The 25,125-nt window shown below is 34.6% G+C and overlaps 1 protein-coding gene across 5 annotated transcripts in view; it reads left to right on the forward strand.

The window, feature by feature from the left end:
- Nucleotides 1-25,125, forward strand: part of LOC128858236 (innexin shaking-B) — a 251,368-nt gene that overhangs the window by 195,318 nt on the left and 30,925 nt on the right. For 2 of the 5 annotated variants that reach the window (XM_054094329.1, XM_054094328.1), the window contains exon 2: nt 8,230-9,235. The exons of 2 other annotated variants lie outside the window; for them this stretch is intronic. In XM_054094329.1, the coding sequence (XP_053950304.1) occupies nt 8,876-9,235 (360 nt within the window). In that variant the 5' untranslated portion in view covers nt 8,230-8,875. The remainder of the gene's footprint in view (nt 1-8,229; nt 9,236-25,125) is intronic. One more of the 5 variants, XM_054094330.1, reaches the window with a different exon arrangement.

The raw sequence follows: 25,125 nt of genomic DNA on the forward strand, positions 1-25,125 counted from the left end.
GAGAAAATGTTCATTGAACTGTTCAGAGTTTTGGAAAGGAGTAAAGGAAGAAAGAAGTTAGTTTTATATATTTGTTTAATATAATTATTTTCATGTGGAAAACATGATAACATTATTTAAAAACATATTTGCTTTAAACAAAAAGTAAATTTACTTTTGCTTTACTTTACTTACTCAATGTAATTTTTTTTTAATTTTATTGTATTTAAATATTGGTAACTTATTAAATTTGTACAGAACTTTTCGTGTGGGGGATTATGTTCAGATGTAGCGCGATAAAAAGGTATTTTTAAAGGAATTGTTTTTATCAAATGCACAAATATTTTGCATAATAGATATACGAGTATATGTATTATATAAAAATGGAGACTCTGAATATAATTTTATGAAATTTGTATTGTTTTATAATTAGAAATATATTACGTAAGAATTAGTGGTTGTTTAATATGTAGTTGTAAAAACGGCATTTGAGGTAAGCTGAATCACTAATAAATTCAAACGAATTTAGTCCAATTCGAATTTTTTTAGCTATAGTAAATAAAATGATAATTTTTAGGTTAGAGACTATAACTATATGTTTGAAAAAAAGGATACCAATTTTGGAAAAGAGGAGGTTTGCCATTGCCTGCCGAGTGGTGTCCTCTATTAGAAAAAATTGTTTCTATCATTTTAATGTTTCATGCACGGAGATTCGAACCTATGCACTCTCGATTACGCACCAATCCATTTGCCTACGACGGCCGCGCAAAAACAAAATATTCATCATTGAAAAATATATATTTTGCTAAACCTCTTATTGGCAATTTTACAGTGGGTACAATTCTAGTCACTCTTAAATACATAGTACGTCTTCTTCCATCAACTAATAATAAATTCATTAAATGTTAACATTGCTGCGTGCTGATGGCTATTTACCGTTTATATCATAATAAACATGTAAGCAATTGTTTTATGTTATGCTTATTCTCCTAGGTTTTATTAAGGGTCTGTTTTAGTTTTAATTATTAGTCTGACTTTTTTCTCAAGAGCTTTTTTATTTTAATTTTGTTTTAATCTTTATGCACATGAACTTTGACATCAAATACTTTTAGAAAAAAAAAATTTTTTTTCAATTATAAATCCTGCTGATACATAGGTCTATCAGCTAGTCTACCCCTATTAAAAAACGGTTTGCATGCTATCTCAAGTTTCGAGGTACTGAAACAAACAAAACAAAGTTTTAGTCAAGAGTAGACTTGTAATTTTGGCGCAAACTAGAATGGCTGACAACCGAAAAAAAATCAAATTTTTGAAACCGTTTTTTACCTTAAATTGTTTTAAAAAGGGTTAAATATTTATTAATTAATAATTATATTATTCATTAATGTGATAAAAGCATATGGACAGTTTGAGCTATACAAGTTTTAGTCCGATCCGACTAATAGTTTTTTCAGTATTGCAAACCCGGTTGTAAAGCGTTTTTTTTCCAGAAAAACGTTTTTTCTAACAAACACGTTTGCGTTATTTTGGGGTTTTCGACTTGTGCTAGATCCTTTTTCAACAAAAAACATTTTCTCCAAGAATGCGAAAAATGTATAAAACAAGGTGGCGCAAAATTAATACTCCTCTTGGAAGATTTATAATTTTTGCTAATGTGCGTCGATGTGAACTGAACAGCTGCAGTGTGCAAACTGAAAAGTAATGGAGCTCAGTCGGTTGGTTGGTTGGTTTAAGGGTGACCCCGCATCGGAATGCCACATAGACCGCAAGTTGGGTCCGTTGTGTTGCCCTAGAGCTCATTATTTTGTATGATTTCCCCACATATCCCATTCCCCAAAGATATTAATTCGTTTCGAGAATTTGATGAGAGACTCGATTTTCCGGTCCGAGAGTACTGAAAGATTGTCAATTGTAGGAGAGCCTAGAAGAGCGAGTCGACTTCTGGCTAGACCGGGACAACTGCACAGCAAATGCCTGCTCGATACTTCCTCATCTTCGTCCTCGCAGTATCTGCACAGGTCGTTTTGAGAAACCCCGAGCCGACGTGCGTGAGTGCCCAAAAGGCAGTGGCCGGTTATAAGAGATATTATATGCCTTAGGTCGTATTTCGAAAGACTTATAAGGGGTTTTGTCTGTTTCAGATTGTAGGATGACCAGATTTGTCTGGTCGTAACGCAAGTAGTTTCCACTCGCCACCTCCGATCAGCAATGCTGTGAAATTCTCGATCAATGATCATTTTACATGTTGAGAGCGGAATGTGGATTGTGGGTAAGTTACTAACTTTTGATTGCGCAGCTCCAGCTCTTGCGAGCTCATCAGCTTTACAGTTACCTTCGAATCCACTGTGACCCGGTATCCAGATAACTTGGACAAAATTCTGAACACTTATTTCGTTAAGAGATAAGAGACAGGATCGAACCACATTTGAGTGGGTTTAAGAGAAGCTGAGTGCTCGAACGGCCGCTTGACTGTCAGCGAAAAAGCGGATATCCTCTAGTGATATTCTCTTTTCTAAGATAGTTTTCGCTGCATACCAGATAGCGCATACTTCCGCTTGGAATACACTACAGTAGTCGGGTATTCTAAATGATAGATTGATGTGAGGGGAATTGGAAAATATTCCAAATCCCACTTTACCGTGCCATTTTGAACCATCTGTAGGTATATATAATCAGAGGGCCATCGATTTCGGAAAGTTTGTCTTCCATTCTTCCCTAATTGGGAGTGAACAGGAGAATAGCAAGGGTGGTGATGGAAGATTTACATGATAGTCTATGTCGGAAGGATAACAGTGTTCCTGTGCAGTATGGCCGAATGGCCAAGATACCTATTCCATTTCGACATAGCATTCATGCGTGTCGCTGTTTTCGCTGCAATCGCTTTGCCAGCCACATCGATAGGGAACAAGTGAAATCTAGAGCTCAGTCAATATACAAATTTTTATCACCCAAATCACTTTTATTAATTGTTATTTTTTTTTTTATTTTTTTTATTTATTTTTTTATTTTTTATTATTAAATAAAAAAGGTATTCAAAAACGAACTTTATGCCACCTATTGCACTTTTTAAAAAATCAATTTTGAAAATTTTCTAATTATTTCAATGCTGTTTCAAACCGAAAATTAAACCTCTGTTTATACCTACCTTTGGTTGGGCCTTTTTTAGTGCACACAAATTTAGATGTATGGCAACCGCGCATCTTCAATTGTATTCCAATTTCGAGTATCTCAGTGTTTGAATTTTCAAACAGCTCCGCTATCATTACTAAATTACCTTAAATTTTTGTCGTAAATTAAGCAGTGGCACGCATAAGAGTATAATTATGTACATTTACAAGTACACGCATGTACATACTTGTAAGCAAACTTGTACAAGTGTGAATGTAATGATTTGGATGCACACAAATTTGCCCTTGTAACACTGTGTATTGCCATAATACCACACGTTAATATCAGATGTGTATGTATTTATGTGAAATATGTGTTAATTTCCTTCAAATATGAAAACAAAAATCAACAATACTTGTAAATATTTAGATTTACACATAGGTTAAAAAATATACTTTGACTTGATACTTGATATACAGACAAACATCTATATTTATGCCAGAGCTTATGGAAAGTTGACGAAGTTTCGTAACGGTAGTACATAAATATAAAATATTCTTATTTAAACATGTGTAGGTAGTGCTTTTTTGATTTGGGATTTCCTTTTTTAAGAAGAAGAAAAAATTGAAATCCCAACAGCAGTTCGTCATGAAATTAACCGTAAAATTACTTTACTTGTTCGTTTGCTCTGTGTAGCAGGTCACATGTGAGTCTATTCATTAGGCTAGGGTGCGCTTTCATGAGGCCTCCCTTGGCCCACAGTCGATTATATCAATGTATTCTTAGAACTATAGGTGGCTAAGTTCACGTTGCCCATAATCTCAGAAGATCTAGCTACACAGGTTGAGCAAATGGAATGTGGGATTGGTAAATTTAATTGATTGGTTTGAAGGCCTGCAAGTGTTAGGTATGATAGCATGACAACCCACCCATCCTTCCAGATTTGAGAAATATGCGACTGCATATCACTTATTATGAGTTTACGTCGCCTAGCCTAGAATAAGGTATGAGGTTTCGGTGAGAAAGGTGTTGAGGAACTATAATCCGAACCTGGGGGGTGGCCAATATTAATCAAAAAAGACTTATAGAATGACACATAATGGGTGATATTGATAAATAGTCTGCCAGTTAGGCTGTTAATGAAGTTCTCATAAACAAAGGTTTTTAATATCGAGTAAACGTGCAACCTTTCAAGATTCATTTCCATCTTATTATACTACTCTTTTTCATTGAGATCACGATGAATATCCTTATTACGAATGAACTAAGGAGAGTTGAGAATATCTCGAAAAATTTTATTCTGGAGACGTTGAAGTATATTTATATTAATTTTACTGGTGTAAATCCATAGTTGCGCGCCATAGGACTACACAGGCTTTATAATTTGTTTATATATAGCTATTTTGTTATATATGGATATCTGTGATTTTCGCCATTGGTCATTTCATTTTTATTATCCTGAGATGTGTAAGTTTTATACGCTCCTGCCATCGAAACTTAGTATCGACCGTTATACCAAGGTATTTTGTAGCGTTTGCATAAACTATTGCGGCACCTAGTAGTATTATTGGGTACTGATTCACTTTTTTGTTGGTGAAGTTTGCATGAACTGACTTCTTATCTGCATCTTATTATATACATTTGTTTATGAACTCATAGTTTTTGCATTCATTTCGGGTTAATTGTTCTTTACAATTTTATAGAACATGACTTAAAAGAACAATCGTTCTCATTTTTGGAATTTGGGATGTAACAATTTCCTAACTTCCAGATTTGGTTGTCTAAATAAGCCTCAAAAAGACCAACTGTGAGAGATAGTAATGGGTTCAAAAGTTTCTGTACTTCAAATTTAGCTCTAATTAATACCTTTAACATTAATTATTCGAAAAAACTATTTTTACAACAATGAAAATTTAATTTGACCACCAAAAAATGTTTTGAACTCCAGGGGTCGAACCTCTTGAGTTTTTTGATAAGCTCCCTTAATGCCATTGTCCTGCAGAGGAATTTCTCCTCTCCCAAAAATTGTTTCGCACAATGTAATTTATGGCGTGGACTCTCAGTAAAAACTCGCTATTTGGAGAACATCTGTATTTGGATAGTCATATTACTTTTAGTGACGTCTAAGCTCTAACTTGTAAGAAGCTTACATAAAATTACTACTTTCCGAAGTGAAACGGAAAATATACAATTCAGACATGAACCCAGCACACTCTTTTATTTCCAAAAGTAAAATTCTCTCCTCACAATGGGACTTGTACACATTCCACCATCCGGAGAGCCTTTGAGTCATGAAAAAGTTGCTGGTGAAAGTGTGTCGATGCTCAAGAATTTTAAGGTTTTGTATCAATATTTGAAATATAAATAAGTTTTTCCCAAACTTTTCACAATACTTTTCATTCAAACCCTGTAGGTTGTTAAATATTTGCTGGGTATATTTATTCTTCTTGTTAATCCACGTAGGAGTTATCGCGGGAGAATCAAAACAACGTTATGAAAAATTAAGATGAAGTTAAGAATTTGGTGACTGTACGCTGGGTTTAACCTTTGCAATAAATTAAGTGTTCAAGATAAATAATATTTCCGAAGAAAGTCTCCTCCATGTCGAATTCTTTCGAATGGTTAGGTGGGTTGCTCTTGAGAAGTGTTCACTACTTGGCCAAAGTAAGGCATTGTAGTATCTAGGAAATCTCTCTCTAATTTCATCCTTCCATAATCCTCCAAAACTTCCTTCGAGAGTGAACCTAAACTGACCACAAGAATCTGTATATGAAATCTGTCTCTCAACCATCCTTCCAGAGCCTACTAAAATTGTTGGACGAGACTCGAACCTAGGGGGCTTTATGACTACATTCTAGTGCTGCACGTTATTTGATTACATGTTTTTTAGCAGTTAAAGCCTTTCCCGCAGCTTCTAAAAACCGTTTCGTCATGCACTCATCTGCTTCATCTTTTCCAGGAAAAAACGATGTTGTGGAAGAAATAAGAGATTAAAGAGATTATCAGAATATTATTTTCAATATATTTCATATTGAGGATTTCAAGAGGTTTGGTGTTAATTTTTTACAGACTTTACCAGTAGTATTCATGGAAGATTTCTTAAATAAATAAATAATACATTTCTTTTTTTAGAAAGTATAATATACAAAATACTTTTCGAATTAATCTCGAAATCGTTCCTTCCGACTCTCTTGGTCAGATCATTAGGTGTTGATTGCAGTATATCATGAGCTACCTAAGAATTCTCCTATAACTAGGTTATTTCCGCTTGCCACAGGTTGTTCCCTTTTTCGCGTAGCAATTAGCAATTTTTCCAAACAACTGGGCTGTTACTTAGATTTCTTCGTTCTATTTAACCAAATCGAGATGTGTGTATCAATCAGAATTTTATTGAATAATGTTTGCAGCCAATTCTTAATAAACATAATTTTGATTCTTAGACCTCGAAATGCTCACGCAAATGTAGCTGTCGATGAGTTAACCAGACTTTAAGCAAAAAAAGTTTTTAGCTTACATTGGTTTGATAAACAGCGTCATTTATCTCAGAGTACCAAACTTATACTCATATGACCTCATTATTTATTATATTAAGGAAACATCCTCTCTGTTAGAGATACCAAGACCTGGCGTCGTATTACTTGACACCTTGCCTTTTTTATTCGCCCAAATGCTGTTTTAAAATCAAACATGTAAAAAATTAGATTCTTTCAGGTTTCACTATTTTTATTCAAAATATGGCTCTTAATAATTACGTGTGAAAAATGACATCATTTAAATGTCTATCAAACAGTAGACTCATGAATGCCTAATTGTAGAAAACGTCGAGATATCAATGTTAAAGGTTTTTCAGCAACACTGTGCGCTGCAGCAGCAATATTTCAGCAACATTGAACGTCCAGTTTTTGGTCTGTCACTCTTTTTTTTATCTTCGACAAAACCAGTTCCTTTAAATTTTGAGGTTGATTATTTCCACCACGAATTTCGCGAAATGCTGTTCTGAAATATGGGCTATTTTCATAATAAATTTCAGTAATTTTAAAGCGTTGTTCAATCGTGTAAAACTCAACATTTGTATACTTGACAATTATCAAAGATGAAATACACGTCGCACGTTTTGAGGCAATGCGAAGCAGAAATTCATTCAGCATTAGGTTTTCTAGCCGAGTAGCGTGTAATGATTTTCTTTCTCCTTGTCTCATATAAAGTGTTTTTTAATAAGAGGTGTTATTTTGATAGTCAGAAAAAAATTCTATTTTTTGATATAAATGATGGAATGTTTATTTAATTATAAAGAGGAAGGTATGCCGTTAATAGTGGAAAATAACATCAGGCAAATGACCACCACGATAGCCTCACGACTTCCATCTTTCAGGTCTTGAATCGACCCTGGGCTGTTGGCGTAGACCTTCTCTTTCACGTGGCCCCAAAGACAAAAGTCACAAAGTGTTAAATCACAAGATCTCGGTGGCCCATTGTGATCACCTCTTCGAGAGATAACGCGGTTCGGAAACTTTTCCTGTAAAAGATCAATGGCTTCGTTGCTTGTGTGGCACGTAGCGTCGTCTTGGGTGAAATTAAACGTTGTCCAGATCAATATCATCCATAAAAAATCGTTAGTCATCTCTCGATAGCGCAATCCATTCACCTGTTACACCTGTTATTGGAAAACTCTTTACTTAATATCAGGAACACTTTTATGACTTCATACTTTTCATTCATTCATAATTTCCAAAATTCATTGAGATATTTGAGCTGTTTGGCAAACCGGTGAACCAGAGCAATTATACGGTCGGGTTGCCAGTTCTGCAAACTTCCATACTTGCCGCCCTAAAATCGCTGATGTATGTCCATGCTTTGTCTAGATAGTACTTTTGTTATTCATCAATATGAATATATGTTAATATTTTAATGTTAGTATTTCATTTTTTTAATACTAATTTTAAATTTGATACGCAAGTTATCGTATCGCAAGCCTTCGAGCAGTAAATATTTTCACACAAAGCCGAGTTGCTGACAAAAGCAAAAATATATTTTCAACTAACATTTAACTCATTCGTTCGTAGCACATATAAAACTCATTAGAATATTAAAAATAAAAGACTGAAAATATGAAATCATAAGTGCCCCATATTCTATCTTTAGCAGTTCCAAGAGTCGGCCAATTTTAGTGTGCCTTATTTTATGAAACTTTTACATGCCGAAAACGAAATAATAATGTGAAGTGTTACAGCTGCCTTTGAAAATTATTGATATAGAGCGCACGAACAAGTTTTAATATCTAAAATGCAACATTTTTTAAAACTCACGAAAAAGCACGAATCATTTATACAAAACCATAAAAATTTCAAGTGCTCTTGCGTCGCTATCTTGAATTTTAAATTGAATAAAACAAATAAATATACGAAAATAATAAAATGCAGGAGGGGATCTGCGAAATGTAAAGAAATCCACGTGATTGCCGCATACGTCATAACAAAACTATGGGACCGCCGAGAAAAAGAAAGAACGCCTCCTGCACAACGAGACGATAACCACAAATTGGTTTGTTGCATCCGCCTCCAGTTAGCAACGAAGCAATACAACGAAAGAACTTTCTTACAAACACAAAAAGAATGCACAAAACTCAAGTGAAATCCAAAATACATTGAAAAACAACAACAAAAATTTATACACACTCCCATATGTTAATATAATTGAAATATAACACCTATACGAGCACGTTAAAATCCACAGCAAAACCCATAATTTCTACTTATTCATTTCGCGTTGCATTGCCGTTCAGCGAAAAATGTTAGATATATTTCGTGGATTGAAAAACCTTGTAAAGGTCAGTCACGTTAAAACCGATTCGCCAGTATTCCGTCTACACTACTCAATTACTGTGATGATTTTGATGTCCTTCTCTTTGATTATAACCACAAGACAATATGTTGGCAATCCCATCGATTGTGTTCATACCAAAGATATTCCAGAAGACGTGCTCAATACATATTGTTGGATCCATTCGACATATACTTTGCGTGATTATTTCGGTAAGAAGCAGGGTATATCTGTACCCTATCCGGGTATTGCCAATTCGGATGGTGATTCACATAACAAAAAGCACTACAAATACTACCAATGGGTGTGTTTTTGCCTATTTTTTCAGGTGGGTAACATATTTTAATTTAAAATTAGTTTTTTATATATAATTTTGTTATTCATTCTGCCAAAATGTGCTGCTTGGTAGAAGAGCAATTCAAGTTAAGTATGTCGGACTTTGCCGTAGATTTTTTATGAAGAGTCTTTTCTTTGTAGGCTTAAGATAATAAGAAGTAAACTGAAAAAATTTGGAAAATAATTTTTTAATTTACCTATTCAATGTTGCACATTTTAGCATGGAGTTTTTTAAATTTTAACATAATTTTTTTTTTTTTGAGGTAAAATATACCTTTAAAAAATTTTTTTTGGGAAAAAAATTTGCTTTCTTGGTCAAAATTTTTCAGTTTTGTTTTTGTCAATAGTAAAAAAACAGTGAACCAGTGCAAAATTCTGCTTTAGCAAAGCGCTGGCGTATGTACTTGTTACGAGTATTATGTCCATTTGTAAATCGATCGAAGCGTCGCCAGGTGTATTAGTAAGCAGATAGACGGTATTTCGGACTGTTTCGCTGTGCGTATTTGATGTAACTCCAAAATTTATTGCAATCGCAGCTTGAAACTTTTAGGAATTGGTGAGCATAGTTTTAACTATTAAAGAAAACCATATGAAATGGTATGTTTTTTTCACAAATGACAAAAAAAAAATTGTTTTCCTAAAAATGTTTAACAAAAAAATAAAACTTTTTTTCAAAAACTATTTGCTTAAGTTGTATTTTATTCTAAAAAAATTCTTAAAATTTCAAAAAGAACCGAAGGTATTTCACTTTAAAAAACTATATAATACAAAAATGTTTAACCTTGAATAAATTTCAAAACTATGGAATTTTTTTTTGAAAATTTTTCATTTTACTTCTATTGTATTGTATTCAGAAGAATTGAACCAAAATACCTGGATTACTTGATATGGAATCGCTCAGGTCTAGGTACGGTAGAGCGGTAAAACTTTCGACCTCCCTTACTAAGTGCTTTCTTAGCCAAAACCTAATAAGCTTAAAATAACTTTAAACAAAAAAAAAAAATGCATCTTATTTATTAATACAAATTAAATTAAATCAAATTGTGAAAGGGCTTAGTGCATTTGTTTACATTATGTGAGTAAAAATATGCAAACTATACTGTATGGTATACCTGAATTATTTCATACAATAACGGCAACACCCTTTTTATGATATACGATATTCCTGGCTAATAATCTTCAATACCCTCAATAGTGCCCTCTATTGCCATATGTTATGTTTGTTATGGGTAGGAAAGAAGCATCAAATACCGTCCGCACTTCATAGGAGTCGTACAATTAGCAGCCAAACATATCATTAAAGATGTACCTATGCACAAATTATTCACATGCGCAAGTACATCTTCAAAAAGAAAAGTGACGCTGGGTGCTATATTGAGGCCCGAATAAGACGGTTTTGACCCATCCCGTTTCTTTTATATAATTAATCTGTTAACTTAATAAATCGAAAAAATTCTGGGGCAGTCGCTAAACTAAGATTCGTTAGATGTTCAAAGGACGAATAGAAAATCATATCAGCCTCATTAAAGCGAGACTATTCATTAAAGCGAGACTGCTATTAATATTACCATGGGGATGGATCGATGTAATCTTTGATTGACCCTGATTTGCGAGAAACTTAAGTATTGAGCCTAAGTTCGTGGAAGAGTATTTTGAGCAAGGCTGTGATCAAGTCTGTATCAAAGCTCATTTTTGAAGTTTTCAATTTCATTGGAGTCATGAAAACTCCTGCAGAAATCTATTGTATTTCCATCAAGTAATCGCTAGTAAAGATTCCGATCATGTTTATACGGAAGAAGACGCTAGATTTTCCTTTATCAAACATAAGTCAGATTTTTCGTACTAGCAGACCCATTGTCATCGAGCTCTATTGCAGCCGGACTTTCGGAATAAAAGCTAATGGCTTGCCGTTCGGAAATTTATCAGCTAAAGCACCTCTTCTCTTATTACTGTGAACTCAAGTTGCAAGACACTGCGGTATTTTAATAATAAAAAAAACTAAGTTTAAGTGAGTTCTTGCAGCTAATATATTTGACTTCCTTCCGTTTGGGCTACCTTTGAGCCGCCTATATATCGGGGTGTAAAATTAATTTTGGTAGCTCAACATTCCTTTGAATCATCTGGACCCTTAACAATTTTATATTAAATATAGTTGTATAGCAACTGAACGTCAGTGCCTCCAACTTGCTCTGTCTTGGGAACCCCCTGCCACAAAAACTTCAAGTAATTGGGAGCACATTGTGCTTTAAGCGTGAACTGCTACTTCACTTTGCAAATTAATCTCTATTGTCTAGGCATATCTTTCATCTTTTTTCACATCTCTGCTCTGTCCAATTGTTTTTTATATTTTCACAATTTCAACACTCTCCATATCTTATATCCTAATATCACACTTATTCCCTCTGATACGTACATACGCTATGTTATTTTTATTATTCAGATAAGTTTAAGCGCTGTAAATAACATTTTTGTTCTGTCGTATTTTAAAAATAAAATATTTGAATTTATTTATAATTTATATATATATTAACATTAATCAATTAACCTGCGGTAACCTGCGAGTTCCTGTTTTGTAGAAGTTCTCGTCCTTGGAGTTGAAATAGTCAGCAACTGCATTAGAATCACTTTCAAGAGGCTTGAATTTCTTTCCCGTTAGATAATTTTGCAGAGATCTGAACAGGTAATAATTAGATGGTGCAATGTCAGGTGTATACTTTGTGTGAATAAAGACTTCCCATCCTAACGCATTCAGTTTTTTTTTTTGGTGTCACCATTGCAATATGCGGTTGAGCATTATTCTTTTTCTGGACGGTAGTGCTGGCCGTGGATTCAATTTATCCAGCAATCTGTATCGCAATCAGAATCGCATTGATGGTTTTCCGCTGTTTCAGCAACTTGTGATACCCTAGACCTTTCCTGCCCCACCAGAAACAATGAAGTATTTTTCGTTGATGGATACTTGCTTTCGGAACGGTTGCTGATGATTTTCCTGGTTTGCAGTGAGATATTTTTCTCTTAATCTTCTCGTAAAAAATCCACTTTTCATCTCCAGTAATCAGCTTGCCCAAAAACGACTCCACATTGTGTCTAATTAGATGTGATTAACACATTTTTACACGATCAGTTAAATTCTTTTCCGTTAATTTATGTGGAACCCAAGCACTTGGCTTTAAACAAACCCAAGAGATTTAATGTGATCTCAAACAGTTGTATGTTGAATGCCAAACTCTTCTGATATTACTCGACTTGTTAAATATGGATTATTTTCCTACATGGATCGCAAAACCCTACTTTTGTGGAGGCTCCGGGTCTCGGAACGAAATTTGTTAAACCATCTTGGACAAGTACGAACATTTTCAATATCCTTTCCAAATGCCGCACATAAATTTTTACATGCAATCGAAACGTTGCCTCTTTTCTGGAATTAATACAAAATACAGGGTCATAAAAGCACTTTATCTACTGACATTTTTCTCACTTTAAATATTACGGCAAAAAAGGATTCCTTTTACATTATGCTGCAATCAATATTTAGTAAGATATCATTTTTGCAGTTACTTGATGTCAGGTCCTCGCATACGAGTATATCTTTCGGAATTTGTATGCACTGTTCCTCGTGATGATAGTCCGTAATAGCTACAAAGTCTTTGATTTCAATTCTCTAATTTTTCTTTTAATAATTTCCCATACATTTTGAATCGAATTTAAGACCGCGCTGATCTTCAAACCCCTTATGACATGGCCTTTCCGATGGAATAAATAAGAACCGGCAAGTTTTTAAGACATGATATGAGTTATTCAGGTGGTAACTTTTGTTTAACTAAATCATCCACGCTGCCGTTTTTAACGCCTTGTTTGCTACAAAAATCCTCTACAATAGCACATCGTTCTCTTATCTTAAACATCCTTTGGGTGTGCATTTCATGCATCTCATTGTTAGGAGAAGTTCGAACGAAACTTTTGCTATTTGATTTCTCATTCCATTTCATTTGAGTCCAAGAGGATTAAGGGGAGTCAATTTGATTTTTGAAGAACTGCATGCTAGCATAACATCTCCAAAAATTGCCTCCTGATAGTTCAACTTACATGACTTGCCATGTACTTTAGCTGGAATGAAGTTATAGGATTGGTACAAAACAGTTCCGAGTGAAAGAAATTTATTGTAAACTAGTGCTCCGACTGGAAACTTTAGGAATTGATGATTGTGGTTCTCTCGGAAAAATTCTATAATATAACTTGAATTTATCCCATTCCGGTCTGTCGAATGTATCCTCCTAGAAACGTGAGTGTGTAAAAATGAAAATGTTAAGAAATCAAGTTTGAAAACTTACTGCTCTATAAAAATTTAAAGGTGTGGTGTTTAAGGTAAAAAATAATTTTTGATTTAATGGAATCAAATTTCCATTTGTGTAGTATTTCTGACTCAGAAACTCCTTAAATTCTCCCTTCGATATATTTATATAATATGTACATTTTAAAATATTTTTATTAAACAACGAGAAACGTGAAATGTGATAATTTTGAATGGTTTTTATCAAATGGAATAAAGTTGTTCTTATATAAATATGTATGTATATATTGCAAAATCAAATGTTGTGGTAATTTAAGTGAATATTGAAAGTAGTGTGCTAGTTACCGAGCCAGCGGTAGCGGTGTAAATTCATATATAAGTTTGTACTCGCATGCGTGTAGGTGTATATTCATCGTGTAATTTTGGTATTTAATATTCTAGGTAAACACCAAGCTGAGAAGCTTTGGTAGGTTGGTAGGCACAAATACGAGGGTTGCATTTTATATTTTCCGCCTAATTTTGAAAACGTAGTAAAATAATATTATTTATTTATTATTTTTCAAAATATTCTCCTTGAAAGTCAATATACCTCTGCATTCGAACCAATTTTTACGCACTTTTGGCACTCAGAAGTGGATAGAATAAAAAAAGCTCTTTAGAGGCTTCATCAGCTTCTTCAGGCATTGAAAAACTTCGAACTTGCATTTTATTTTTGATGTTCGAGAACAAAAATAAATCATTTGTCATTAGGTATCAAATGTAAGGCGGATGACCTATTAATTCGATCTTTTGAGTGATCAAAAACACTCTTGTGTGGGCTCGCATTGTCTCGAAGGTGGTTAGTTTTCTTTAATTCTTCGAAAATTTCTGGCAAACAAATGGTTATGTACGAGTAGTACTCCGAATTGGTTGTTTTAAGTTTCTCTCGTGGTAACAAACATTGTTGAGGTTCTTCTGCGCGAGCAATTTTTGTTAAAGAAAGCTCGTCTTGGAACACCCATACTCTTGACTGCTATTTTGTGTAAATATTCAGGTAATATTGAATGTATGCTCATCATACTGATGCCCAAGACTACTTCTACATCACAGCACAACATCGATTTTTTCCGGCAGAAAAATCGTTTTTGGATGGGTTTTACTAAATTCATCCTGTAAGGCTTTACGGCAGCGTCGGAACTCTTTATACCAGCGTTTGACAGTGGCTAAGTGTGAAAATTTTCATGAGTTAATTCCATCTCTTTGGCGAAGAAAATATTTCAACTCACCGAAGAAAGATCAAATGAAGCTCATAAATGAAAATATTATATGTAAGTTTATGCCAAAATATCGAACTACGTTCATCACACGTAGTGCTGCAAAAGTGCAAAATATAAAAGGCATCCTTTGTACAACTGACAAGGGTTGCTACACTACACAATACGATCACATATGTAAGTGTGTTTAAAAAACAAAAATTCCAAATGAAGATGAAAGGGTTCAAAATTCAACACTGCAAAGAAAAATGCAACACAAGTTCCCTGTTTCCAAACAATATTTCTGCAGAACATCCGTTCGATACGCCAAACATACACACAACAAATTTATATAAACATGTCCACACTTTAATTATATCGTATATATTCGCAAAATATATTTTTGTAATAACGTGGGGACGGCGGCAACAAACGTTTACGCATCCACCGTCGATGCACGTATCCAGCGCAACACTCTATTCCAAAAAAACTGACACTTTTCCAAATAGAGAAGCAGCCCATGCATGTGTGAAAAAATATTTTTTATTAATAACCATATTCGACTTCTGCTTCGATAGGCAATTTGGCATATTTTCCAAGTTTTGGAATGCCCGAAACTTGTTTAAGAAATGTTGCTTAGAATGGAGCACATAGCGATTTGAATTCCCTTAACTGATTAATGAAGCTTGACGTTGCTCAACATCAGCAGCGCCATTAGAATTGGGGAGGGCCTCTCCAAGCCATTTGATATCAAACGAAGTTTCAGACAGGGTGACTCGCTGTTTTGTGACCTCTTTAACCTGATGTTGGAAAGGATCGTGCAAGCCGCAAAACTTAATCGCTCAGGGACAATATTTTATAAGAGCATACAACTGTTGGCGTATGCTGATGATATTGACATCATCGGCCTTAACAACCGCGCTTTTAGTTCTGCCTTCTCCTAATTGAAAAAAGAGGCACAGCGAATGGGTCTGGTGGTGAACGAGGACAAAACGAAGTACCTCCTGTCTTCAAACAAACAGTCGGCGCACTCGCGTATCGGCACCCACGTCAGTGTTGACAGTTATGATTTCGAGGTTGTAAGGGACTTCGTTTATTTTGGGAACCAGCATAAACACCGATAACAATCTCAGCCTTGAAATCCAACGTAGAATCTCTCTTGCCAACAAGTGCTACTTTGGACTAAGTAGGCAATTGAGCAGTAAAGTCCTCTCTCGACGAACAAAACTAACACTCTATAAGACTCTCATCATGCCCGTCCTAACGTATGGCGCAGAAGCGTGGACGATGACAACATCTGATGAAGCGACGCTTGGTGTGTTTGAGAGAAAGATTCTGCGCAAAATTTTTGGACCTTTGCACGTTGGCAACGGCGAATATCGCAGGAAATGGAACGATGAGCTGTATGAGCTTTACGACGCATAGATATAGCGCATCGAATAAAGATCCAGCGGCTACGTTGGCAGCGTCATGTCGTCCGAATGGATAAAAACGCTCCGGCTTTGAAAGTATTCGATGGGGTACCAGCTGGTGGTAGCAGAAGAAGAGGAAAGAAAGATCAGGTGGAGGAGGATTTGGCTTCACTTGGTATGTCCAACTGGCTCGGTTAGCACGAGAAAGAAACGACTAGACTTTGTTAAACTCGACCAAAATCGCGTAAGCGGTTATCGCGCCTATTAAGAAGAAGAACATTCATGAAACTTTCCTTTCATCCCCAAATATGTGGGGAATAGTTAAAATTTACAAGATGAAAATTTTAGTGCAACGAATCAATTTGCCATTTTGTACGAAATTCACTCCCAATTTTTGAATGACCAATTGATTTTATGGTCATCTTGTGTGGCACAAATCTTGAATTGGGCTTACGAAGGCCTGAATAGTGGGTCAAAATGAAGAAAGGAATTTATTATTATATTAACGATTTTTTATTATTTTTGTTGAAGAATTGCATTTTTTTGATGCGTTCTAAGCAGAGTTCTCAGAGTGGAACATATCCAAAAGTATTTGGAGTGGACCATTTGGTTAAAAATAATTTCAGAAGGGGGCGTCGTAAATTCTTTGCACAAATTACAATAATACTTAAACAAGAAGATCGGTTTTCTTAAGAATAGAGTGTATATGTATGTATGCACATATATAGTCGACGTAGAAGCATTGACACTCTACAAACAGAAATGAAATAAAATAACTTACCGCCAATTGAAATCATTGCATGCCACTTCAAAAGTTTCTTTCGATTTCCCTAAATATTCATAAAGAAAATATAGCTGGATGCTCGTTTGTATATAATTTATTGTAATAAATTCTAAATCGTTAGCTAATTATAAAATTATGATTTTAATTGCGCTGTGAAAAGCTAACGATTAGCAAATAATAATTTAATAAGTTCCACTGAGAAGCACATTCGCTTAACTCATTTAAAGTCTGAACGATTCTATTTCGCTTAGTGATTGAAAGCTAAATCTACGATCTCATAATTTATATCAATTATTGGTCATAAATACAAAATTTGGGCGTGAATAATGATCATAATGGTGAGATTTCTTTTGTTTTTGAGAATATGAATGGCTACCTATTCGACTGATGATTTTGAATTTGACTTTTTCTCTATATGCGAATGCCTTGCAGGAAATCAAACTATCTCTAGATTGGCTTGCCTCATTACGTGCGGTATAAGATGGCGAACAATACCCTGATAAATTTGAAAAAAATGCTTCCACCTTTTCATTTTGACTTGACACTGCAGTTATATTGTTTTTTTTTAATGTTTTACTAATTTTCCTGTCAGTGCACATTAGAACGCAAAGCTAAGTCATCTGCACAAGATTCTTCACCGTCACATAATGGCTGAGAAGTAGCATTCCACGCTTCCTTCGATCACCTCTTCCTCGATCCACTCCACTTTGAAGTGTGTGAGCTTAAAGGTCCAGATCAGCAGGAAAAGAATTTCAAGTACAGTTTTGTTCAGTGTGCGATAAATCATTCGATTGAGAATTCTAAATAAATTAAACACTGAAAAACTTGATTTTTTACCGAAAATTTATTAAATTATCCAAAACTTGTTGTGTGCGTTTTGATGTTATTCCACAAAATGAGTGAATTCAATTTATGCCGCAAAATGCAAATGGTTTTCATGGGATGCTACTTTAAAGCATTAAAACATTAAAGAAATGCATTCGCAGGTTTGTCAATGCCTACCAAGGGGCGGCCACCACTTGAAAAAAAAAACTTTTTATATAATTTGGTATTACGTGCTAAAAGTATTTTTTAAAACTAAGATCTACTGAATAAAATTTAACCCCAAATTCAAAAATGTACTATACTGAGTATCAGGACGTGTATCCTACCATAATTTAGAGCCTTTCTACTGACACAATAAGTTTGTCGTAGGGCTTTGCAGTGGCTTGTCACCCATTTAATATCCTTAAATTGTATCATCTTCATCTAAGAGCTAATTCCATGCCGTAATCCTTGCTCTTTTCTCTTGCAGCTAATACTGCCTGACTATCCAGAAAGCTTGATCCATCAATATATTTATTAAAAAAAAATTCCTTATAAAAGAGACTTTTATTCAAATTTGTATAGATGAAGGGAATCTATGCGACTTGAAGCCGACACCAGACTTTAACCCCTTTCTTTTAAACCCAGACTCCGGGCATATTCTTGTAAAAGTAAGGAACGTCATATACACTTTGAACAAATCTTTAAACTAATTTAGGTATTAGAATGATTCTCAAGTTTAAAGTTAATGAAGGTGTGTACGAGTATATTGAACCGAGCCACCAATTAATTTCATGTAAGATTGAACCTCGATTTTTAAAGCCGAGCCAAACTAAAAATTGTCAAGGACCTAAGTAATAAACAACCAATGGTTTTTTAAAGATCCAGTGTTTTCATTATTAAAACAACTAAAAACTACACAAATTCCAGCTTATGACTTTTATTCGATTTGTGATGTCCTTATGTTTGTAAAAATATAATGTTTAACATTCTTGATTGAATAATTTTATATTACAGTGAAAAAATCTTATCTTATCATAACTTTCATATCGCTACCATGCAAATCCCAAATGCTGTTAAATTTTTTTCTGAAGGAATAAAGGAAGAAATATTCGACCAAAGTTCGGTTCTTCTTTTTGCCGAAGCTCAACCTAGATTAGGTTACGTTATGGTGGTAGTCGGTCTGCACGACCAACTCACTTAGACCATACAGGTCCGTTGTTATAACACTGTGCTACACGGGAACCTCACCGAATTGAACTTTTGTGGCTGAACATGGCCAAAGCCGGAAATCGGAGCTCAGACATTCCCTGCATATATTATAAATTATTCCATTGATAACTGGTCATATTTATTCAAATTAAAATTTACTTCCGGCAATTTAATTCCTGCCTTCAGCGATATGTAGAAAAAGTACTCGAAAAACTTTGTATGGTACTTTTTAGCCCTCCAACGCCAAGTTATTGGATTTTTGTGCCATTTTTCAACGATATGCTGCATGAAATGTCTTTAAAAGAACTGTAAGATGTTTAGAAAATTCTCAATTTCACAAGTGACGAAAATCTGCAACAGTTGAAATAAGAGGCGTAAATCGTGACAGTGGTAGTACAAGTCTTGTATAAAGAAATTATGTTTGAAATGAATTAATTTATAATATTTAAATTACGATTTTGAGCAAAATAGTGAAATTTTGGAAGAGTGTTTTCTCGATTTTAATTTCCTGATCAAGGCAGAGTATGTAAAAAATATCAAATTTATTTAAACGCAAATATTTTACCATCAAAATGTCGTTTTGTGGGTCGGAGTAAAGTGAATCAGCAATTTGTTGTTACCAAAATCGGCCACTATTGCTCCAAAATGGCATGAAAAATTTGTACACAAATTACACTTTCTAATGGCTGCTTCTGCTAAGAAACTCATAAATCGGGGTCATAAATATAAGATTCCGAATATAGGATAACCGAGATATGTCTTTCAGACTTTCAGAAATTCCGTTTTTCGTGTTTTTTTTTGTTGGAACAGACTAGCAAGTAAAGCACTCAGACACAATTAAGTCCATTGTACTGCACTCGGGTTTCCTTTTTAATTTTCTTTAAATCTACTTGAGCTCCGAAGAAATCTGAGTAGATCTTGTGGTGTTAAGGAGCCAGCGTGGTCGCTTCTCAACACATCAGTGGCAAAGACCACTTAGTTTCATTAATTCCCCGAAAAAACAGCAAAAGATCTACAATGTAACAACGGGAAATTTTGTCACTGTAGATGTGAGCTATTTTGATTTTAATGAAGTATTAAGGTATTAGTTAAATGCAACTTATTATTTTTATTTCATAGCAACTAAATTAAAAATATTAATTTAAATTAAAAAAAAAACCTTTTTTTTATTCTTGAACTACATTCCATACTAGCTTGAAGACAGTCACGAAATGACTTGTACAGATCTAATATTATTCTGAGACTGCTTGTGATCTCATTTTTACTACAGGGTATCTTCGCAGTCTACAACACAGATACGAGTTTATACATTTATTATTTAAACGGTCTGCCGGTCTTTTTTTCCACGAACCATCTCAACACTCTTGCCCCGCTTGGCCACCGCCGAGGACAAAGAACTTATTCACTAAATTTAAAAAAGCGTCTACGCGTCATTACAGAGGGGGGAATACTATAATAAATTTATTTATAGTCACTGAATATGCCACTGCGGCGACATCTATTATAGTGCTGTGACACCAACTGAACGCCGCGTTCAAGAAAACTCATATAAAAAACGTAGAAATTTTGACTTAGTTGAATATGTAGACTATACGGTGCTAAATAAGTATAGCTGTATGTACGTATGTATGTAATTGAGCAAAGAGACGCTGGAGATTGAGAAAGGAAAAAAGCATTCTTGCAAATGATTATTTATTTATTTATTTTTTTTTTAAGTTTGTTTAAACAATTGTTGTGCAATATTAAAATTTATGTGCTTTTTAATCGAAATTGAATTTATGAAGAATTAGAAATAGAATACCACCACAGTGTAGATATTTTACAGCCCCGAAGGCCTATTTGAGCAAACGCTACACAAATTTTACTTGAATGGTGTTAATGCTTGGGGGCGTCAACTTGCTGCGCTCAGATATTAAATAAAGTACCTACTATTTATGACGTAGTACACGCATTAATATATATTAGTATATGCACACATATATATACATACCTAAGTACATACAAATATGTGCATTAGGATGCCATAAAAAAATTTGTTTTCCTGATACTTAGTTACAGTTCTGTTCTATGGCCTATAATTAATTTTTTACTTATTTATCCTAGCTTTACTTAAACAAAAAATTTTACTATTTTTCAAAGTGACCCTGAAAGCACCCCCAAAATATAAAAAATGTTACAAATAAAAAAAATGTTAAAAATAAAAACAAAAGATTGTTAAAAATTAAAAAAGGAAAGAACGGTTAAAAATTAAATGAAGGTTTTTTTTTAATTATCGGTAACTTGCTGGCCATTTGTGATGAGAAACTAAAAGAGGGATGAAATAATATGGATCTAAAAAACATTTTATACCAAATTAACGGAAAAATGTATTGTTCATGGTCAAATTCAAAGCCCTGGTGGCACGGGTATATATTAAAAAAATAATAATAAGAAGAAATATAAGACTGAACAAATTTTAGACAGTGGCATCAAGAAACAAAAATTGTTTTAGGGCCATCCTAATGTGAATGCATGTGGTAAAATACTGGCATACTTGGAATGTATGTTCGTGTGTTGTTCAAATGATGAATTCGTTTATACCACATGCACACATTTGCATGCAGATGTGTACGTACATACATGAGGTAAACCTCTGGTGTTTGCTCCATCTAAGATTATTTGCTTTATATGCATGTAGCTGGATAGACCGACGCACAAGATATCCAGTTTTTATGAAGTCTTATGCCTGAAAAGATGAAATAATAAGAATAGAGGCAAATTTTCCTAGATCCATTAAGTCATAAGCTTTTTGTTTTTGTTAAATGTGGCAGTTGGTTACAAACAACAGTATATGTTCACTACATTGAAATGTAACATGCACATTAACAACATTAAAGAGCACAATTAAAAAACCTCACTTAGTCTAAATTTCATCCAAAAATAATGGAAAGAAAATTTAACAGATCAAATTGGGCAAATTTGGGAAATTTTGCCGTAACATAATTGTAGATGAGGTGTACTAGTATGAAATAACTTAGTGGTGGGTTCCAAACCTAGCGCAAAACCAGCTATCCTGGGATGCTTCGCCTTCTCACGTTGGCTCCCTCCCGAGCAGGTGTTCGGAAGCTACCCAGAGGATACTTGGGCTAAGCCCGGAAGTTGTGAGCTGCTACAATCATATGTAGGAGAATCGTCCTGGCCACTCTCAAGTGAATGGCGATTAGTAACTTTCCCCACTTGCATGGACTTCTACATATGGAACTATCCTCCAGTAGTAAAGTCGTCGACGAACAAAACTCACACATTACAAGGCTCTCATCATGCCCGTCCTAACGTATGGCGCAGAAGCGTAGACGATGACAACAACCGATGAAGCGACGCTTGGAGTGTTTGAGAAAAAAATTCTGCGCAAAAATTTTTGATCTTTGACGACAAATATCGCATTCGATGGAACGATAAGCTGTATGAGCTTTACGACGACATAGACTTAGCGCAGCGAATAAAGATCCAGCGGCTACGTTGGCTGGGTCATGTCGACCGAATGGATACAAACGCTCCGGCTCTGAAAGTATTCGATGCGTTACCAGCTGGTAGTAGCAGAGGAAGAGAAAGGCTTCTTTTGCGTTAGAAAGATCAGTTGGAGAAGGACTTGGCTTCACTTGGTGTGTCCAACTGGCGCCAGTTAGCACGACAAAGAAACGCCTGGCGCGCTTTGTTAAACTCGGCCAAAATCGCGTAAGCGGTTATCGCGCCAAATAATAAGAAGAATACATATCAGCATAAATAAATAATTGGCGCGTACACTTCTGTTAGGTATTTGGCCGAGCTCCTCCTCCTATTTGTGGTGTGCGTCTTGATGTCGTTTCACAAATGTGGGGACCTACAGTTTCAAGCCGACTCCGAGCGGCAGATATATTTTATGAGGAGCTTTTTCATGGCAGAAATACACTCGGAGGTTTGCCATTGCCTGCCCAGGGGCGACCGCTATTAGAAAAAACTTTTTCTTAATTCTGGTGTTTCACCGAGATTCGAACCAACGTTCTCTCTGAATTCCGAATGGTAATCATGCACCAACCTAATCGGCTACGGCGGTCGTACTACTTTTAATATGCTCTTTGGTATTTCTCAGTTGTGTGGTGCCAGAGCACTGGCAAATTTCTGTATGGTATTAGATACTAAATGGAATTTAGACAGACTACGTGGTCTGTCATTTTCACCCTGCTCTCATGAGTAATAAAACATTAATAAAAATACTGAGTGTTTGAAAATGTGCAGTGCGTGCATAAACTATGCGATCGGTCATACAACACGACGCAGAACTCCAAATTTCTGTTATTTTCATGCCACCGACTGCACAACAGATGCAATCGAGCTACGTTGGAGGCTATATGATAACATTTCCTAAAATGACGGGTTTCAATATCTGGCGCAATCCTATAAACCCTTCCACATAATATTCACGGTCGTGCTCGAATAAGTCAATGTATGTATATGTGTGTATGCATGAAAGTAGATAATCTTCGGTCTATTTCATGGCACATGTCATACATAATAGTTTTCCGATTTGTTTGGTGCCAAGAATTAGAGTGACAACGAACTATTTATATGATTTTATTTATTTTTCGTCGCTTATTTTAAGTTTGCTGTGACATCGTTATGTGGGAGATGTACTGACAAATCCTGCACAACATTTGTTGGATTATTCTTGTTATTTACATATATATTATATATTAGGGGGAATAAGTTATTCTCTATTTTGTTTCGGCGACTGAAGCATTGCAATTCTGAACAAAAAAGTTCATGAAAGCATAGCTCTAAAATAAATTTTGGACTCCGTACTTTAATTATAGTTATTAATCCCCAATACATTTTCCTTAATCCAAGACGCACTTTGATCCTCAGCTCTTTAAAATGTAGATCACACAACCATCAATGGAATGATACGTTCAAGTCACCTAGTTACACAGCATAATACAAAACAAAATCGGGTTTTGACAATTGTTTCTGGTAGAGAGGACAAAAAAATATACATACGTGTTTCGGTGAGGGTCAAAGTTTGCACCCTTTGGGATGTTCTTATGGTAAGAAACTATGTCATACATAGATATATGATGCGTTCAGCAGTTCAGCAGTCAGTAAAAAAACAACGGGGAACATTTGTGTGAAACATTTTAATCCTCTAACTCCTCAATAGATGTTTTTTTGTATCTAAAGAAACCCTTAAACAAATTTGTGGTGTTTACTTTGAATTTCAAGGAGACTTTCATGAAAAATGTTTTTGTGGTATATTTTAGTCCGACTTATGACTTATGATTAAGAAAAAAGGTCGAATAACTTCTCCAAATTTTTATATTCACTTTTATGGTCTGGCACTCCTTAAGATAAATAAATATCTTCTTTTTAATGAAATACATAACTTTTTCATGAAATAAAGACATATTAATATATGAAAAATTTACTTTTTGACCCTGATTCCTAAGTTTTTATTATTTAATACTTTTCACATTTTTTTAATAACTTGAAATAAATAAATTTTAGTAAATAGTTTTTTTATTTAAAAGTAGGGAAAATCGATTTTGTGCCTTTAAAAATAACCAAATTGTAATTTGGAGCTCTCTAACGAACCATTTTAGGCAAAATAAATACCAAAAATGAATTTATCGTACCCAAAAACTACATAAATATATTTTCTTCCAAGAAAAAACAAAATTGATTTTGGATTAATAACTAAAATTAAGAATAGGAAACCTCGAGATCCATCTTAAAGATGAACTTCCATTTACTTTTTTTGTTCAGTTGACGAAACAAAATCGGTCATATATTTTAACAACAAACTGGCCCACCCTAATGCATATGTTTTGTTGATAAAATATTCGCCTCACGGTTTGCGTTTTGTCGCCTGCAACGAATTAGGTTACAATACAAATTTTCGACCTGATTGTTAATGTGCTCGACCATTAAAAAATATTTTTTGTTTTGAATAAGTAAATTGATTATGAGATTATTTGACCTTGGGCGTTATTTTGGTTAAGAAGAGTTCAGCTACGAAAAAGAGCGAAGTAGCTCAATGATTTCCATTCACCGGACCACAAATCAAGGAAAGCCACTTCACTACCTGCACTCGGCCTCATACTTCACAGGATTACATCGGCAATTTGATTCAATTTA

Source organism: Anastrepha ludens, chromosome 3, assembly GCF_028408465.1.
Source record: "Anastrepha ludens isolate Willacy chromosome 3, idAnaLude1.1, whole genome shotgun sequence".
NCBI classification, from domain to species: Eukaryota; Metazoa; Arthropoda; class Insecta; order Diptera; family Tephritidae; genus Anastrepha; species Anastrepha ludens.